Below are 21381 nucleotides of genomic sequence, written 5' to 3'. Positions count from 1 at the left end.
TCAGGGAATATATCTCCTGATTCCTTAGACTATTGTAAACTGATCTACCTTTGAGCTCTCTTAGCAAATTGTACAAAGCCTGAGCATGCACATGAAACTCTGCTGGGAATGCTATCAGCAGAAGCATTCAGCCTGTGCCCATGCTGAGAAGAGCTGTCAGCATGACTAAACAAAGAATCTAGTCTGTAATCTGTCAGACCACCTACAGCATGTGGCCTGGATTAAAGAGACTACAAAATTCGAGTGAGAGGAAGCTTTTGTGCATAGGCAGGAAAGAGTCTGAAGATGGCACTGGGCTGAGAACATTGACTAATTCTGCCATGAAGCAAAGGCATCAGCAATACCTCAAAGATTTTTCAGAGAAATCTCTAGGTGTATACATTTTATATATACACATTTCATATATATAAATATTTATATTTATGTACATATGTATACCCATGAAACTAAGTACCATATCTAGAAACATCAAGATATTTGAGGGTGAAGCTGTCAAAAAGAGACCAGGGAGAGTTCATATATTCCTCAGTCAGACAGAATGTCCAATTTTCATGAAAATGCTTTCAGAAATCCAGGCAGGTCCCTGAATACTTCAGAAAAATCTGGTTTCTAAATGATGAAAACTAAGCATCAAACCTAGTAAAAACTTGTTAAAAGTTCATATCTTTGAACCTAAACACAAGGGTATAGCAACAGTTTAACACCACACCACACTTTTCCTTGTATTATTGTATGCATATTTACACAGGTCTTTCAGACACTTCAAAATTAGTACAAGCATTCTTTTTAATAATAAAAAGGTGGTGCAAAATGATTTCCTTACTTTTGGGAGGGAAGCTCTCGATCCTGAACTTTGCGTGGTCATTGTCAAAACTGTAGTGATGCCCAGTGCAACTCTAGCTGGAGCAGCATCCATGTTGATCCAGAAAGAAACCCAGGACAAAATGACAATCAGCAGGCTAGGAATGTACATCTGGATTAAATAGTATCCCATCTGACGCTCCAAATGAAACTTGACTTCAATGCATGTAAACTTTCCTAGAACACGAAATTACTGTCATAAATGCTTTTTGCACATTTTAATCTTCTTTGCTAAACATAAGTTAGACACGTGTGTGTGTTTTAATGTATTTTGATAGTTACACATTCATTTTGTTTAACTACATGTAATGGGAACTACTCATTGGCCTTTTTATCCTTTGTGGGTACACAAGGAAGCTATTGCTCATGCTCTCCCTCCTCTCCTACTTTCAGTGTTTAACCCTGCAAAATGGTAATTAGAAAAACAAATGAACTCAGCTATTCAGAGTTTGAGTTTTGTGCTGGAAAAGATTCAAACTTGGTATCTGCAGATCGCAAATCTGCAGATATTCTTTCTATCTATTGGAATTTACTCTTTATTTCCCCTTTGAGTGTGAGAAAGGATGAGAAGTTACAGTAGTTTCCCTTTCCACTGATCATGGATTGTGGAATCACAAAGTTTTCCTTACTGAGCACTTTGGGCCCCAAAATGAGATGCTGTCTTTGTAATTTTCTTTTAATAAGAAATGAATGTGATTTTTTTTTTTTTTTTTTTTTTTTTGGCAGAGGCAAAATCTCTCACGCTGTTTTAGTTCACAGGGTGAAACAAATGTATCTGATGCATCCAGATTGGCTCTTACACTGCAATGATGAAAAAGCTATTTTAGATGAAGGATTATACCTAATCCCAGCAAGTACCCAGCAAACCGTTCTCTAAATGCTGTCCCTATTAAGTAAACTCCAAGCAGATAAATCCAAATTTTAACAATTCTTTCTGCAAATCTAAAGACAGAAAACACAGTATTTGAAACTTCAAAATAGCAAATATAGGAAAATGATTGCAGTATTGACATTCAATTTTCCAACATTTCATGTCTGTACACTATTCAGATCATCAATGAAAGCAGTGTCTTGTCAAGTACTGCACTTCATACATTAGATCACACATAAAAGCTTCTTGTATTTTCATATTTTGTCCTCATCAAGTACAGAAAAATCACTACTTTAAAATTGCAGAATCAATATTTTTATAAAATTGTTTTTTTAAAAAAGTGTCCTTTTAAGGAAATTAAAAGAACCAGATTTTTAAATCAATTTTTCAAAGGTTTTAAATTTCTAATGGTTTTAAGGATATTAGAATGCATGTATTAGAATATCTTTAATGAAATTAAAGGAAATTTGGAAGCAAGATCTTTCAAGCAAACACAAATAAAAGGGAGAAAATTTTATATTTTCATATTTAAGAATAAGTGTCACTGAATCAAATTTTAATATTTTGTTCTTTTTGCCCATTTACAGATTGACAATAGATACCATTAGAGCAATAAGCAGAAAAAAACCCACAACAGAATAATGCTCACCAGTGTTGTAATGCTTTGTGCAATAACCAAGTTCTTTATCTTCTTTCAAAATAAACTGTGGCAAGGTTAAACCCTCTGCAACTTGCACAGGTCCATCACTTAGCCACTCAAATATCAGATCATTCATAGTGTAGCCAACTACAATAAAGAAATCAGATTTCATTAGGTGGTTACGAACTGGAAAACATTAAAAGCTAATACTATTATGTCTGAGAAGCATGTCTTATTGCAATACATGTTATCTCAGTGCAATTTCAAAGCTGTCTAATTAACAACTCTGCTGTTAGTTACGATTACTGCACTATCACTCTATCAAAAAAACAAGTTCCAAGTGATGCTCTGAAGTTCTGCACTGGTTTGCCACTAAAAATAATTTTGCTGGCCTGTTGAAGGTACTGTTTACAACTAAAATGGCTTTTCTCTGTGCCTGTGTATCAGCTTGGATTTTGCTTTGTTTTCGTCGTTCTTTATGATAGAGTTGGTGGACACCAATATAACAAGAATATTTGGACTGCAGAATTTTGGACCCTTACCAAAAAGAAAACGGAAGGTTTTGTAACCTGTGAAACTGCCACTGAGAGGTGCGGAGAGGACAGAGAGAGGCTCTGACTCAGTGAAGTCAGTGGCTATATCTTTATGGATAAATTTAACATGCTGTGGCCACCCTCTGACCCCAAAGGCAGGTGGTGGCCAGCAGCTCATACCTATAGAGCTAAACCCCTTCTCCTCTCCCTGCAAAAAAACCCAAGGTGATGTGGCTTGGTACCTGCTGACTGCTGGGAGTGATTGTTTGCACATGCCATTATCTGAGCCACTCCTGATTCTGCCTGATTGTTACCCAGTACAGGTGAAAACTCTGCCATGTGTGCTGGCAGCTATGGTACCTGCTGGTCCGGTATGGCAGTCTGCTGGTACCCAAGCCCATGACTTGGCTATTTTTAGTTTACCAACACAAGGACCTCTGCTTCATCAAGTATGTTGCTTCTGTTTTTCAAAAGAGCATAATATGTCTTGGTCAGACATAGTTAATACCTGGCTCTGTACTAATTCCTCTTACTTTTTGTGTTTCTCCCGCACAGCATCACCGTGGTTATCCCTGCAAGTGAATCAGCCCTGATGGGTGAGTTGATGGGCTCTGTGAGCAAGAAAGGGAGCAGAAACAGCACAGAGACAGGGGACTCACATGTTATGGTGATGGACAGTTCAAGCACTCTTTCTGCTTAGAAAATATGAGTATCAAGTCTCACCATACAAATACTACAACGTAGGTACTATCTAACCACCAAAGGTAACAGTAAAGTCTTGTTCTTCAGCAGATAAAGCAATTTAACACTCACAGCTCTCTAGCTGCATTGTACATGTCTGCACATCCATAGGAAAATTCTTCAAGTCCATGGGACAGGATAAGGTTAATGTAAGCCTAAAGTTGGAGGGAAAAAAAAAAAAAAAGAAAAAAGAAAGGAAAAAAGCTGTTGTTAGAAATACGTATGTTTTATCTAAAAGCCCATATTTCATTTAAAGGATCAAGACCAAAACTTAACACCTCAGAAGCTGGAACCCCTCTCCCCTCTGAGCTTTTAAGGACAGAAAAGTTGTGAAGACACAGTGCAAGCAAAGCAGGCAGTCACAGGCTGTGTTGGGGAGAGGGAAGACCACATCAGAATAGCAAGAAATGTTCTCCACTAATGTACCAGTGAATGTTTTATGTATAATACCAAACCCAAGTAATGCAAAAGCTGAAATGACTGATCATGGGACATACATTTTTAGGCTTTGTTTTGGAAAAGCAATGGAATAAAACAACAGTCACAGGGTTTTTTTCAAGAGAGAGTGCTTTTGTTGTGTATGAGGCCCATTTCCAACCCTTCGTTCTTACTGCCTACCCATTAAAAGTAAGAAAAAAGTGCACCATATACTAAAAGCTAAAATCACATAACATTAAAAGATAAAGAGTACAGACAGAAGAAAGTAAGCCTAAAGGAACATTATCATGCAAGCTAAATTTCTCCAGTAATTTTTTAGTTGTTATTGTCCCAGATAAAATGTAATTGTGCTTGGATGAGAGTATTCTTCGTGGTTCTTCTTTTTTTTTTTTTTTTTTTTTTTTTTTTGGTTCAGCTTATTTTTTTTTGCATTTTCCCCTCTGCTTTATTTTTTTCTTGTTTGTGTGAGGAGAAGAAACCATTTTTAATAAACCAAGACACCAGGATGACATAATTACAAACAAGTAGCTGCTTTGAAAAACAGAAAGAGTTGTTAAGATTTTAAGTTGAGTCATCTAAAAAGAGTACATTTTTATTTCAGATTGCCCTAAGCACAAAGTACACTTCGACACAAAGAAAGGAAATGAACAAAAACTCTGTTTACCACCACAAAAAAGAATTGGACTCTCTGATTTAAAGGTACAGTGAAACACTAAGGCAGTAGAATGAGAATAATTTTTTTATGTCTGAGAACACAAGGGCCATCTGATAATTTAGAAAGCATGCTGTCCCATTGGCATATGAGATCTGTATGGAGGAATACTTCACTAATATGTTTCTCACCACAGACAACTAAGTTCAGCTCTTTCAGTCTGTTTCTTCATCAGGTGAATTTTTGGGTATAGTCTGACTGGGCCATCTTGTCTTACTGTCCTGTCATCAAATTACTATGAAAAGAAGACTATATTTATGTAACTGAGATCAAAATGGTCTCAGCCTGGCCAAAAAACCACATTCAACATCTCTGCTTTTGCCAACTTGTGGACTATATTGAAAAAAGTCACATTATTTTCCTCTTCACATAGGCTTCAGTGTACAAAATGGTCATCTCATGAAATTAGAGATCCATTGTTTGTGACAGTGAAGTGCACTGAGATGAAGACAAGCCTCCAGTAGTCCTCCCAACATCACCATAATAAATAAATTCCCATTTAACTTCTGGGAGCAAATAGCACAAATGTATTAAAAAAAAAAAAAGCCATGTAGAGAAAAAATTGTATCTAGTAAATATAAAAATGTCATTGAAAATCTTCTCTTTGATCATTTAAATATTTTAAGTGCCTTGAAAATATTAACTCATCTCATTTTTACTGGGTAATTTCCTGGATTTAAGATTGAGCTATTTAAATTGCTAATCTCCAGTAGTAGAAAAAGACTTCTCCAGCCTTTCTTCTCTGAAATGTTGATATATCAAACACTCTACCTTCTTTTCACTCATCTTCTAAATATGGATTAATACTTGAAGTTCATTTTAAATATACCTTTACACAAATGCAGCCTTTCTAAATATACCATTTGTTTGTATTCATTGGAGCAGGCATGGCATACCCACCCCTCAGATTTTACTGTGGATTGAAGGCTGACTGTGCTTCCTTTTCCCTTCGTAACTTTCTGCTCCCCCAAACCCTCAAATGATCTGAGGGTTTGATTATAAATGCAGGCAGGCAGATCTCCTTTATTAGTCTAATATCAAACTGATGAGAAAGTTAATATGTCCAGCTGCAACTTTTTAAGCCTCTCAGGGCTATCAGGGCTAGCTCCACTAAAAACATCTTTTCTGGAGGTGAGCTAAGAAAATGATCATTATATTGGTCGACACAAAGGTTGACATCTCTTCCTTCTCTTCCTAACCAAAAGTGTCTTTCAGGAAGACTAAATTTTTCTCTGCTCATCCTTATAAATGGAAAAAAATTCAATTCATTGTATCGATGAGGATAACTCAACAAGTTGTACCCTTATATCTTTACCTTTACTCATTTTTCATATCAGCAGAGTAGCCATTCATAGTTAACATCTTCATCTCTGTAATGGCTTTTACTGGCAGTAACAAAAGTACTGAAATTCACACCTATTCCCTGGTATTGTCCAAATATCCACAGATTTTCAACCAGGTTGCTACATGCTAAAGGTTCAGCTGCTGGATTCTGAAGTAGTTTCAGAGAAGTTCATGTTCATGGGTCAGTTTATAGTAATTGACAATTTTTCAATAAAAATATTATCCTGCTAATGTTACCATTTATTATCCTGTAAGTGGGGTGGTGGGTTAGTGGGCTACAGAGCAATGGTCTCCTCACTCTCCTCACAGAGATTTTTCTAATGAGAAATACCTGGACTCAGTCTCAGTAAGTACAGAAGTACTGCTGGAAATTTAAATAGTCCTGGAGATAAGAAAACAAGAAAACAAGTCCCTTCTGTCTTCATTTAAAAAAAAAAAAAAAAAAAAAAAAAAAAAAAAAGCAGCATTATTATCTTTTCATGAGCATGAATAGCAACAAATGCCACATCATGAGTGAGCATGGTATCAAAAATAACATTTTGCTTCTATTCTTATCCCTTGATTCTTTCAAGCTACACCCATCTGCAGCTCAGCTCTTGGGACAGGAGACTGATGTAAACACTTTAAAAATACAAAAATTTGTCTCTTGAATCAATCTTTTTTTTTCTTTCTCCCTGCTATGTTGCAACATTTTGTCAATTAACCTCACCATATGCCTGACATACACCTAAAAGATAAGAATACTTATCAGGTCGTCTCCTGGTGCATGATGGAAACAATAAAGGTAGCAGGACACCCAAAAAGAGTAAAAGATAAGGATGACTCATCTCCGGGAAGTCGGGAAATCTGTATGTATCAGGGACTTATGCAAAAAGGGGACCCCTTTTCTTTTCCTGTATAAAAATCGCCCCAGAAGAACTGAAGTTGTTGGAGCTCAGAGCAGCCAGTAGCTCGGTGGAGCCAGCAGCTCAGAAGGACACGTGGAAGCAGCTCCTGTGACTACAAACTCCAGCCAGCTCGGCGCAAAAAGGCGGCAAGCAGCTCTGAAGGCCCAAGCGGAAAGCGGCGAGGCGGCTTTCTTCTAGACCCCCCCTCTCTCGGCACTTCGGCTTCAGCTCCGGGACAGAGAAGCGGCAGGAGCGACAGACCCTACGCTCCTGACCACAGCCAGAGGCCAAGGCCGGCGGACAGGGGTAACATCTTAATTACCCTCCTTCTTTTCTCCTCTTAACGACTCTTCTCCCCAAAGTAACTAATTGTATAATTCCTAAATAAATCCTTTGAACTTGTTTAAATCATAAAGCCTGGTTATTTTTGTAAGCTCACGCGTCGTCTATGAGTAGTGGCTGAAAATTTCCTCGCAAACAAAATATAAATAATAACTCGGATCGTGACATTTTTATTGGCGTAGTCGGCAGGATACTTGAGGAAAAAATCAGAGCCTGCTCTTAGATTGACGCTTGAATTGCAAAACTAACCCTTAAGGAAATTTTAAAACAATTTAAATGGAGTCCACAACTTGTTCTGCCAGCTCGAGTGGTGTTCAGGATCAGGAGGAGTCCTTTTATAAAGAGAATGAATTTGTTGAGGCTGCATTGGTTCGTCCCTTTTGGAAATACCTCGTACTCCGTGACTATACCCCGAGGAAAACTCTTTATGATTTGATTTATAAACATTATAAGAATAGAGATTTTGTTGCACTAGCTGAATTAATAGCCTCAATAGAAAACCGATCCATTTTGACTAAAGAAGTCAAGAAACAATTAAAAAAAAAGGGTAAAGATTATTTCTATGCTCGTTGCTTTTTCTCTTTGGCTGCTATAATTTGGCAAGAGAACGAAGAATTGTGCCAACAATTAAAACATATGGAAAGGGACATAAAACTTTTAAAATCAAAGCCGAGTATTTCAAAATCTGAGAATTGTACTAACCCTAATTCGATACTAATTAGCACTCCCTCTGCATCTGAATATTCCACCGATGAAGAGGAAGTAGTATCTCCCGCCAGACCACGGGGGAAAAAATCCGTTCGTTTTGCTTCCAAAACGGGGAAAAAACGGCCCTCCATTTTAAAATCAAAACCCCCGCCAAAACCTACCAATATTCAGAGATGTATCTCCTCCGACTCTTCGGAGGGAGAAATAGCTGAATTAAGACATTTGGTCAACAGTTTTATAAAAACTGGAACTGAGCAATTTAACCAATTACAGGAAAAGGTACATCAACTTGCTATTTTGAGCGATAGTACCTCGGCACCTTCCTCCTCTTGTCCGGAATCTTCTACTAATTCAGAAGATGAAAGTAGGCCCATAACTCACAAACGCCTACGCCCGATCATTAAGGTCGAGCATACACGAGATATGGAAACAAACCGTGAACAGATTACTCATAAGGAACTTCCCTACACTCCTCTAGAACTGGCAGAATTAAAAAGGAAATTTTGCAGAATGCCTTTGGAGAGTGATATTGATTATGTGGTGAGAGTATCATCTTCAGGTGGAGACAATATATTGTTATCTGAAAAGGAAGCGTCAGGCCTCTGGGGTCCTGGAATTATATTAATTACTGGCAACAACAGAGCCCCCTGGTCCCTGACACAAAGAGCAGCTTATAACGTGGGTTTCAATGACCCCATAGCCCGGGGGGAACCCCATGTATTGCGTGGGGGCCTCTCCCAGTTATGGGATAATATCCATAGAGCCAGTATAATTCAAATGATTTATGACCATGCTTTGGTGATGAATCAAGAGGACCCACTTGCACTAAATATAAAACCTGAACGAATGGATGTCTTAATCAGGGGCTTGCCTTCACAATTGCAGAATCAGGCCCTACTGATTAAGAATAGAATTGAAACCTCAAGAGCAACTCCTCTGTATAGCACAAACTATACTTGGTCTGATTTGCTCACAGAACTAACGGAATTTGGACGCAAATATGTAGCACCTGAAAATGATACCACATCTGTAAGAACTCTCCAAACCTCTGCAAATTATAATAACCACCGAATGACTTATGCGGATGCAGCGTCCATGCCCCCCCCACTTCCTCCTCACCAGCAGGAGGAATCACGGGGTGAATGGACAGTTGTTAATAGAGGAGGCAGGCGAAGAAATAATAACAATAGAAATAATAACAATAATTATACTAATAATGCTAACAGTAATACTAACCCACGTCAAAACAGACCCTCGCGAGACAGAAATAATTCACCACCAGGTGAATTGGGACCTTTTGCAAAGCTTAAGGAAGAAGCTAAGCAAAAAGGTATCCCTCCATCAATCTTAAGCCACAATTATACCTATGGCCACCTAAAAACTATAGTAGAGGGATGGCCCTCCAGGCCAAATTCAGAGGAAAGGCCTGGAAGTTCCCATAATCCGGGAAACTAAAAAGCCCTCTCTCTGCTCTTAAAAAGGACACCAAAACACAGCAGAGAGAGGAGACAAACTCTAATCCCAGTTCAGTAAAACTTACTGACCCTCTGAATAAATCCTCTGAAACCATCCCTACCAATCAAAATAATTGGCCCGAAAATAGTGACCAAACAAATCCTAAAATATCCAGTCCTCCAAAAGACTGGCAAAATGTGCTAAGATTGGTTTTAAATAAAAACGGTGATTTGGAAATCACTTGTGCAGTGGGGCCGAAATGCTACCCTGTAACTTTCGTGATTGACACAGGAGCTCAAATTTCCACACTAAAATCTGATGTGGCCAAGAAATGTGGTATTAATTCTTCTCTGAAACCAATATTTGTGAGTGGTGCTTTGGGAAAACCTGTTTTACAGAAAACTGCTAAAGTTTCCCTCAAGCTACCGGGAGACGAGGAGTTAATTCGAACCCAAATGATAGTAGACGACATTCCTTACAATCTATTAGGAATGGACGTATTGATTGGTCGATCCTGGAGAGACGAGAACGGTCGCTTTTGGAATTTTGGGACCTCCACTCTTAAAGTTAGACTGTTAAAAACTGCTCCTCGCCTCCCTCAAAGCAAAATTACAAATGTTAAACAATATTCTATTCCCATAGCAGCTAAAGAGGGTATCAGAGAAGTTATTTCTGACCTAAAACAAAGAGGCATAATTGTGCCTTGCCATTCGCCTTATAATTCCCCGATTTGGCCCATAAGAAAACCAAATGGTAAGTGGAGAATGACTGTAGATTATAGAAAATTGAATGCAGGTACTGAGAAATTAACTGCTGCTGTCCCAAACATTGCAGATCTGGTGCTAGAAATCCAGGAGGCAGCACACCCAGTGCTTGCTTCTCTGGATGTGAAAGATATGTTTTTCCAAATTCCCATTGATTCCGAGGATCAACAATATTTTGCTTTCACTTGGGATGGAGTACAATATACTTTCACCAGGTTGCCTCAGGGCTACAAACATTCTCCCACGCTTGCCCACCATGCTCTCGCACAGGAGCTGGAAAATATTCCAGAAATAAAAAATAACCCAGATGTGAAAATTTATCAATACATTGATGATGTACTGATAGGTGGTAAAACCGAGCAAGCCGTGAGAAACGTTTATGATGCCATAATTGAGCACTTAACAAGCTTAGAAATTGAAATACCTGAGGAAAAAAGACAACCTCCATCCCAGGAAACAAAATTTCTAGGAATCAAATGGAAAGGTGGGACATGGAATATCCCTACAGATACTCTCTCTCACCTGGGAGAAATAAAGGCACCCACAAATAAAAAGGAATTACAAGAAATTATGGGAACTTTGCAATATTGGCGAAAGCACATACCTGACTTGTCAATCATTGCTAGGCCATTGTATGACTTGTTAAAGAAACACCGCCACTGGGAGTGGACTCAAACTCAGGATGAGGCGCTAAAACTCCTACTCCTAGAGGCACAGACCTTTCAAACCCTGGGACCTCTTCACCCAGAGGACCCAATAACAATCGAATGGGGTTTTTCTTCCAGTGCGTTATCTTATCACTTTTGGCAACGGGGCCCAGCTGGAGCCACCAGGCCCATATCGTTTTATTCTCAGTCGTTAAAGGACTCAGAGAAGCGGTATTCGGTCCTGGAAAAGGGTCTTCTCACAGTAAGTACGGCGCTTAAGGAGATAAGCAAGATAATCAAAAAGCAAAAGGTAATCCTGCAAGGGCCTTTTAAGGTGATTAACCAGGTATTGTCTGGAAAGCCACCTCCTGAAGGAATTTCTCAGAAAGGCACAATTAGAAAATGGTATAGCCAAATTGAATATTTCGCTGAACTTTTCCAAATTGAGGAAGGCCCTGATAAGCTTCTAAAAATTCAAGAACCTATTGAATCTACAGATGAAAAAGATTTAATAATGAAAACTCCTAGCCCTATTAAAGAAGCCCCCGAATACAAAAGTGATATGACTACAGCCTGGTTCACAGATGCTTCTTCCCGAAGGGAAGGAAAAGTATGGTTTTTTAAATCTGCTGCAATTAAACCTTCCACAGGTGAACAAATAATAAATCAAGGTGAAGGAAGTGCACAAGCAGGCGAACTGGACGCTGTTTTCAATGTATTTGTAAAAGAAAAAGACACTAAGGAACCTGTATATATCTATACGGATTCTTTTGCTGTCTTTAAGGGATGTGTTGAATGGCTGACCTTCTGGGAAAATAATAATTGGGAAATTAATAGAGTGCCTGTATGGCATACAGAAAAATGGAAGAAAATTCTGCAAATTGCTAAACAAAATCCTAATTTTCATGTAGGCTGGGTACCTTCTCACCAATCCAATTTGAAAGATGAAGCAAGCAAATTTAATAACCAAGTTGATGAATTGGCACGAATTAATGTTATTGAGATCAGAGATGCTCTAAATCAAGGTGAAGTCCAGGAATGGGGCAGGTTATTAGAATGGCTTCATTGCAAAAGAGGCCATTCAGGTATTTTTGATTTGTATAAAGAAGCACAGTCCCGAGGGTGGTCGGTGACACGTGAACAATGTAAAACAATTATTTCTGCTTGCGATTTGTGTAAAATTCGATTGGGAGAACACCCTCTGACCACTGACAATTTACATATCAGAGATGGTAAAACCTTATGGTCAACGTGGCAAATAGATTATATAGGACCCTTCCGTAGGTCAGGAAATAAACAGTATGTTATTGTAATGGTCGAAGTTATATCTGGGCTCACTTGTGCTGAAGCTTATGCTAAAGCAAATGGAGCAAATACTGTTTCTTTCCTGAATAAGGTTTTTGGAGTTCTGCCTAAGCCTAACAGTATACAGTCTGACAATGGTACACATTTCACTTCTCACCTGGTCCAGCAGTGGGCAAAAACTGAAAATATTAACTGGACGTTTCATATTCCATACCATCCACAGGCAAACGGCATTGTTGAGAGAACTAATGGGTTACTTAAAAAACTCATCAGGCCCCATGAGAGTAAATGGGACGAAAGACTTAACCATGCTGTTACCACAATTAACAATAGGTGGGGTGTGAATGGTTGCCCCCGCCTGACAGCATTCTTTCCCTTGTCGCCTAATCAACATAACGACTCTGAGATACCGAGAAAATTCAAACAGCAACTACGGCCTGGCCAAACCGCTTATGTAAACTTACCAAATATAGGTAAAATTACACTGGTTTTGCAAAACCCACTGAATTCAAATACATGGGTTGCAACTGACATGAATGATAAACAGCACAAAATTAGCACAAACTGGATAATCTGTGTGGAATAAGGTTTAATTTATCTTTTACCCTGTGTACTGTAAACCAATGTTTTCTTTTCTTTTGGTCTTTTGTGTAATTAGGTTTTGTGTAGTAGGACAGAATAAGGTTGAATTAACATGACTACAGACATCAGTAATCCTAGGACATCAAAACGAAACACCCCTGGTGCACAGTTTCAGACTTGGCTACTCTGAAACTGACACTGGAAGAAATTACTTACTACTGGCTGGGAGGCTAGCCACCTCTTTAGCCTAGGTAAAGTAATTTATAACATCATGATTTTGTCCATGATTGCTCCTGGATTACTGTTACCTGTAATACACTTTATTGGTCGTATGATATTAGATGTAATTTGTATGTGTATGAAATAGACCTATGTTATGTCCTTATGATTATTCATTGTATCTTATTTTATAATTATTGTAATTCTTGTAACTTTTATTACTATGGTTATTGTTATTATTAATTCTCGTCTTTAATCGACATCTTGTCCTTCTAAATTAATTGCTAAGATTCTGTAACCGTCAATATTTTACCTTTCTTTCTACACATGTTCTACATGTCCCTACCTGCCACAATTGCTTTGTATGAGCACATACCTTACTTCTATTAAGTTGATTCTTTGTAACCTTTCATATATGCTCTCTGCTACCTTTTAGCCATTAAGTGTCTGTAGTATATCTAGATACCTAGTTGCAAACCTTCCCAATGCTGGTGGGAAAGAAAAAAAAGGAAAAAAAGAAAAAAAGAAAAAAAAAAAAAAAAAAAAAAAAAAAAATTTTTTTTTTTTATGAAAATATATATATATATCAAGCTGTTGATCCCGAAAACACGCTTCCCTAGCCTCAAAACCCACGGGGTGAGGTGACATGATATGGTGAGGTATGTATGATGTCGAAAATGTGGTACAACAGACAGTTTACCACCATTCCCCCACAAACACACGTTAAAAATACTCTGGCTTTTGAGCTAAGCAAACGTGCGGTGGGAAGAACTGTGTCAGGCAAGGTGAAATTCCCGGTTGCTCCTTAATGGAAACCTCGGAGATGGAATTTGCCTGCTAAAACGGCACAGATTATAAAATAGAGCCACACAACACAACCCCACCAAATGGGATGTGTATATAGGGATGTGTGTATATATATGTATATATACATAAAAAAAAAAAAAAAAAAAAAAAAAAAAAAAATCCTGACTCAAGAGCCACGGGGTGAAATGATGTAAACACTTTAAAAATACAAAAATTTGTCTCTTGAATCAATCTTTTTTTTTCTTTCTCCCTGCTATGTTGCAACATTTTGTCAATTAACCTCACCATATGCCTGACATACACCTAAAAGATAAGAATACTTATCAGGTCGTCTCCTGGTGCATGATGGAAACAATAAAGGTAGCAGGACACCCAAAAAGAGTAAAAGATAAGGATGACTCATCTCCGGGAAGTCGGGAAATCTGTATGTATCAGGGACTTATGCAAAAAGGGGACCCCTTTTCTTTTCCTGTATAAAAATCGCCCCAGAAGAACTGAAGTTGTTGGAGCTCAGAGCAGCCAGTAGCTCGGTGGAGCCAGCAGCTCAGAAGGACACGTGGAAGCAGCTCCTGTGACTACAAACTCCAGCCAGCTCGGCGCAAAAAGGCGGCAAGCAGCTCTGAAGGCCCAAGCGGAAAGCGGCGAGGCGGCTTTCTTCTAGACCCCCCCTCTCTCGGCACTTCGGCTTCAGCTCCGGGACAGAGAAGCGGCAGGAGCGACAGACCCTACGCTCCTGACCACAGCCAGAGGCCAAGGCCGGCGGACAGGGGTAACATCTTAATTACCCTCCTTCTTTTCTCCTCTTAACGACTCTTCTCCCCAAAGTAACTAATTGTATAATTCCTAAATAAATCCTTTGAACTTGTTTAAATCATAAAGCCTGGTTATTTTTGTAAGCTCACGCGTCGTCTATGAGTAGTGGCTGAAAATTTCCTCGCAAACAAAATATAAATAATAACTCGGATCGTGACAGAGACTTCACAATCCAGAATTTTACTCTGCAAATACCAAAATACAAGTAGTACCTGCATGGTCACTGCTAATGTTGGCCATTTTTATGAAAAATCTTGTACCTATGTAAAGCCCATATATGAGATGAGGCAGGTGGGATCCTTTTTTCTTTCTTTTTCAGCACTGCTGAGATGCTATCATAAATTTGCAAGATTTCTGCAATACCTGCAGATATTTTTCTTCAAGTGCCAAGCTGACAATAAAGGTAAAAATATTTTTAGTGGCACATATTTTTTTTTTTGAAAGATTAAATTTATGATCCTTAGAGCTACTGGAATGACATTAAAAATTACCTGAGCTCTAGCAGACAAAGTTCCCCATTAAACTGGCGGGGGAGATGGAGTTGCACAGCAACCATGACAGCATCGCATGACACAAGAGCAAGTGCCAGTCAGGCTGATGGCACTGAAACAGGGATGAGAATCTAAAATCTCCTTGTATTCCTCCCAACCCTTTCTCTCAGGTGACCTGTGCCTGAAAGAAGGGCACACACACACACTGTTCATATATCAGAAGGCAGGAAAAAAAAAAAAAACATCCAAGTGACATTCTTCTTTTAAAGGGCTTTTCATTTTGTAGTCCATCTCATTAATTTTTCAGGGACCTGAGTCATCATTTAGAATGTCAATTCTGGTAATTTTCACACTCTATAAGCTTTGACCTGTTAAATGGAACAGTCAAACTGTCTGCTTTTTCCTTTATTTTTGAGGAGTTCTGGATATCCTCTTTAATATTTGTCATGTTCTGAAGATTCATTTCTGTCAGACAGGAACTGGCTGAAGTCAAGCTTAGACTTTTGCTATGGCAAAACATGGGATGTAGGATGGATTTGCACATACTGATGTTTTGGAGCGTGTTCCTGCTCCCTTCAGTGCTTTGCTTTGCTTCCTGTAGTGCTTAACACACAGGGGAGCTGGCAAGGTGGATTTCTCATTACAGAATCCCACTTCTCATTGTAATGCAATCATTGGCTGCAGATAAAGAATGCCAGCACATGAGCTGCCAGCCAATGATTTTCCAATTATTGCTCAAGCAAATCTATGAAATTAATTCAAGTATGATTTCATGTAACAGTTAAATTCTGCAAGCACCAGTTTCCTTGACACAAAGAATAGTGCTTCATCTCCTCTTTCACCTCTGTCATTTTCTAGCTTAATGTTCCTGCAGTGTGTGTCAAGTATGATGTTGCTCTTCTCCTGACATTACAATATTTCTGTTCTAAGCCACACAGTGTAATTCAATTGGCAAAAGACCTTCATCCCTGGGATTATGTTCCAGGAAAAGATGCTTTTTTTGTTCCATTTAGAAAGGACCCCCACACCTACATTGTTTTACACCTAACCTTTAAGTGCTTCAGTGCAATTTCAATAGGTAAATGAAGGGGCTGGTCACCAGCACTACCATTGCTCTCAAGGAGAGCAGGTACACAGACACATGTCTTGGCTATGCAACTATTCCATTAGCATGGAAGTAACCACCTGCCAGAATTTTTTGAGCCTTTCAACCAACATCATTATGTGTACAAATGGGTCTCCAGTAGCATTTCCCACTTTTTCACTTATCTGCACTTGTTTTTCACTTATCAATTTATCATCTTCCTTTTTGTTTGAGGCACAGGAATATAGGGCTATGGATGACATCATGGGTCACCAAATCTGATCATCTGTTGCTACGCATAGTCACATAATCAAGTCACTTTCCAAAATTATCAAGGTTCTAGTGTGCCAACACACACGCACCTCTTCCACTCCTCCATTTTGGTTGGAATATTGTTTTAAGAATTCAATGTGTAGATGCCTGGAAACTTTATAACATCCACTTTAATATTACTTATGGCCAGTTAAGAGCCATTTGTTCTCCCAGCAGCATTGTCCTTCAGCCTAAGGGGCTCTTCTGCTGTGTTTGTGTTTACCTCACCTTTAGTGCTCCTGTGTGTCAGATGGAGACGTGCGTGGCATTAGAGGAAGAAGTGAGGCAGTACTGATTCAGATATAGTGTCCAAATCCCTACTTTGTTTTAAATGCTTTATGAAGTGAAAAAAACAACTAATTTTGTGTCATTAAAATGTAAATTATTCTTTCCTTAAGCAGGATGATCAATGGGGTTTTGACAATAGCTGTGCTAGTTGCATAACAAAGTACCTGCATTAGGCTTTATTATTTATTTAGGTGTTTTTGTTGTTTGTTATGCAAAACATGTACTTTTGATACAGCAGAAAAATAAGGATATTGGAAACCCAGGGCTAGATCCTCAATCTGTATTTGTGGATTGGGAAGGATGAGAAGGAGAGTGATGGGAGGACACAATTAAGGGAGTGTCAGGAAACCATCCCAAAGGATAAGAAGAATCTCAGATGATTTAATTAAAACTCCAAAAAGAAGGGGTGGTGGGGATGGAAGGAGAGGCAGGAGTAAAAGCAAGAAGGAAAGAAAAAGGACAAGTGAAAAGTGGGACCCAAGGTCATTGGCCTCAGCCATACGGGAATGGCTGATTATGCCACAAAAGGTTGCCAAGATTTTAACCACTGAAACCACTGTTTTTTCTGTAATCATGCCCATGAGAAGATGAATTTATCTAATTCACTGGATTCACATTGTATTCAGCCACAACTGGGGAAGTCACTTTGTCCCAGTGTCTTTGTGTAGCCTAACAAGATCTAGTGATTCTATTTATACAGTGCCTATAAGGCTTCAGCCTATAATGTACAATAACTGTCAAACCCAAGGAATTTTTTGTTTGCTTGGTTTTTAATGTGGGAAAGTTACTTTAGGACATATGAAGAAGTGAGCATGGGTGAAAAAGTGAGCGTGGGAAAGTGTGTGGCTTTGCTAAGGGAAGTAATAAATGATTTTCTAAAAAAAAATGCTCCTGTGCTGACTGAGATTAACTTCCAAGGGAAAATCCCTACCTTGTCAATGTTGGTATTATTCTGGCAGGAGCTGAGGTAATAAATATGATTGTGTGAGGTCAGAGAGAGGGGTTCCTACACAGTACACAGCCAAGTCAATCATGATAACAGTCTTTCTGCTCCCCCCCTCTGCTAATCTGTCACATGGGAAGACAATGCTGCTAGTAAAGTCTAAATCCTCTTAAAACCCAACATTAGATTGTAAAATAAAATTGAAGCTGTCAAATTAAAACACGGGATGCACACAGAGCTGCAGAACATAACATTTCCTACCACTGTGAGGCTGGACTGTGCCACGTCATGGACAACTTCCACACAGTGTCCTCAGGTGTAAATGGAGCTTCGTTATTGTGTGGCTGGGAAGGTCTGTACCTCAATATTGTTTAAGAAAACCCACACCTGACTTTACTGCAACATGGCAACGTATTCTGTGGTAGCCATGCTGAAGATCTAACACCTGCAGGACAGTGTTTTGGTTTTTTTTTACTCTGTGAATAGTCTATTGCAGAGAGACCACCAGTGTTACCCGGCTGTTTCCTTCATCTGCTTTCTATTTCCTTGCTGCAGATCAAAGAACACAGGCACTGAGGAGACTGAAAAAGTCATAGTCAGACAAGCTGAATTATAAAAGTGCTCTAGACTACTTGTGATGATTTAGATGAGCGACATGGTAATCATAACCCAAAATGGTGTGTGGGGTGGTGGGGCTGCAGGGAGTAACAGCTCAGCACTCTGTCACTCAGCACTGTGGCCACACTAGGAGGAGCTGGATTTGGAAACTCCTGAGCATCACAGCTGGCACATGCAATAGCACTGTGAATGAGTGTGCTGTTTTCACACTTTTTCCCTTTGGCTGCATAAGCAGGTGAGGATGTGCCAGCTCGTCCTGTCAGCTACTTGTTGCTGAAGAGAGGAGCTAGCAATCACCCCCAGAGCAGCTGCCCAAAGAGAGAGCAATCCAATTGCTTGAATTGTCTCTTTCATGGTACCCTAACAGCACAGTACTGCCTTTGTCCATAATCACATTACACAGTTAAATCTAAGAGTTGCAACCAAGGAGAACTGATTGACTACATAACTTTAACACTTCTTGCACTGTGAGGATAAACACAGAAATAAGATATTTTTAAACACTTGAGGAAATTCTTCTTAGGTATTTCATTGCACTTTGAACACAAATAACAAAAATGGGGGGAGAAACATGATTTGTGAACTTGCACAAATCTCCTACCAAGAGTTCAAAATAGCTATCCTGTCAAATTATGCAAGAACTTCTAAAAGCTTTGCATACTTTAAAAATATGAAGTAATCTTCTTTGTGACTCTTGCTGTCTAAATGTACTGGCATGATGTTTCAGAGCACAGCTCTACAACCTTATCAGGCAATTGGGATCATGTTCTGGAGCAGCAGGTTACAAAAAAAAAAAAAAAAACCAAAACACAAAAAACCACAAAAAAACAACTACAGCCCCATTACCTTCCTGTCCAATAAATACTAGGTTCAGCATTATGGAACAATATTGCAGTTGAATTATATTATCTCCTGCATCGAGCTCATATGGCTGCAATGCAATGAAAATATTAAAAGGAGAGGAAGGCAATTAATGCAAAAAAAACCCAAAACAAACCAAACCTTCAATAAAACCATTTCAGTTTCTATCAGTTTGCTAAAATAAGCTTTCTGGCAGATGCTAATATTCTGAGCTAGCCTGAAATGAGTTTGTGGGAATCAGGTAGCACAAATGGGGGGGTTAAGAAAGAATGTGAAGTCTCCCATGAGGTTATTTAATGTTTTCCTGCATCCCACACGTCCACAATGGGACAGGGAAGATACGACCCTTGCCCCCTGAATGTAAAATCAGTACAGCAGTGTACACAATGCAAAATCCAGACAGAATGCAAAATCCGATAGCATGTGACTGTGAGGAACAGGATTCTCTGCACTGTCACACAGGATTGCCACTCTTTCTAAAGGTGTAGTCCCCTACAAAATCTAATCCATGCAGAGATCATTCAAGGGTCAGGAGTGGATGAATCAAAAACATCTGAGAGGTGACATTGTATGGGTTCTGATTTTAACTCTCGCTGTTTTTTCAGCATAGAAAATATACTCATCTTACGCTAATTTTATTGAATGCTGCTATAACAAACCCCTCTTGTTCACTATTACCTATAGAGGTCTTTAAAACAAAAGTTATAGCTATTTAACTGTTTTGCACATCAAAAAAATGCAACTGAGGCTGATTTTGACCAAAGCCTGATTGTTTGCTCAATATAACTTTGCTGTAACTTATGACTTCTCAAAATACGTGCACCTCTAAGAGCTGCTCTTGCTACATCTCTAGTGGCAATACCATATCTTTGATGTCTTGAGTGGTGGCTGGCTCCCTGCCTCTCTTGTTCTTTCTGCAGTACCCATAGGTTTAGACCAGTTACCCACATACAGAGCTTTAAGCTGCATATAGCAATATAGCATGTTATCTGAGATCAAAACAAATGCCAAGGTAGTCATCTGAGCATGCAGCATCTATAAATAGGTTTAGGCTCCTAAAGTTATATGATTCATAGGTGGGTACACCAACCATGAACAAATCTGGCCTTATTTTCTATAACAACTCCCAGAGAATTAAATATAGATCTAGGAGTCTGCAAGCATGAGTATTGTAACTAATTATTTTACAGAATCACAGAATTGTCACGGTTGGAAAAGACCTCTAAGATCACTGCATCCATCCATCAACATCCCTCCAAGTAAAATAAAATAAAACTAAATTAAAAACATACCTATAATCTATATCTATATGTCTATGTCTATCTATGTCTGTGTCTATCTATATCTATATATCACTGTGCCCACTAGAGTATGTCCTGAAGTTCCTCATCTACGTGGTTTTTCAATGGCTCCAGGGGTGGTGATTCCACTGCCTCCTGGGGCAATTTGTTCCAGCTCCTAACTACCCTCTCAATAAAGACATTTCTCCCTAATAGCTACTCTAAACTTCCCTTGGAGCAGCTTCAGGCCATTTCCTCTATTCCTATCATTATTTACTTGAGAGAAGAGGCCAGCATCCACTACCACCTCCTTTTGGGTAGCTGTAGAGAGCAATAAGATCTCCTCCCAGCTTTGTCTTCTCCAAAGTAAACAGTCCCAAATCTTTCATCCTCTCCTCAGAGAACTTGCTCTCCAGACCCTTCACCAGATTTGTTGCCCCTCTCTGAACTTTCTCCAGCAGCTCAGTGTCTTCCTTGCAGTGAGGGGCCCAGAACCGAACCCAGCACTCGAGGTGCAGCCTCACCAATGCTGAGTAGAGGGGCACCATCACTTCCCTTCTCCTGCTGCCCACACTATTCCTGATAATTAAGTTATGATAGCAATATACATCATGCCTACCATCACCAGTAAATGCAAAACAGCTTATGCCTCCCTGGGAAAAGGATGAAGAGCCTCACCCTTGCCAAGGAGTGTGATAATTCCCAGAGCCAAGCACTGTAGTGGAGTTAACACATGGGCTGGACCCTCACTGAATCTTCCATGGGTTATCTCAGCACTCATGTCCTACAGAAAATGTCTCGTTTTAGTAAAATATGGAAAATGAGATCTAGTTCT

General features: G+C 39.2%; 1 protein-coding gene across 6 annotated transcripts in view; it reads right to left on the bottom strand.

The window, feature by feature from the left end:
* Positions 1-21381, bottom strand: part of GLRA2 (glycine receptor alpha 2) — a 132030-nt gene that overhangs the window by 78731 nt on the left and 31918 nt on the right. For all 6 annotated transcript variants that reach the window (XM_071748447.1, XM_071748409.1, XM_071748429.1 and 3 more), the window contains exons 5-7: positions 3719-3801; positions 2382-2519; positions 824-1038 (exon numbers count right to left, since the gene is read on the bottom strand). In XM_071748447.1, coding sequence (XP_071604548.1) covers positions 824-1038; positions 2382-2519; positions 3719-3801 — 436 coding nt within the window. The remainder of the gene's footprint in view (positions 1-823; positions 1039-2381; positions 2520-3718; positions 3802-21381) is intronic.

This window comes from Heliangelus exortis, chromosome 1 (assembly GCF_036169615.1).
Source record: "Heliangelus exortis chromosome 1, bHelExo1.hap1, whole genome shotgun sequence".
Classification (NCBI taxonomy): Eukaryota; Metazoa; Chordata; class Aves; order Apodiformes; family Trochilidae; genus Heliangelus; species Heliangelus exortis.
This window is presented reverse-complemented; position numbering and strand designations above follow the sequence as displayed.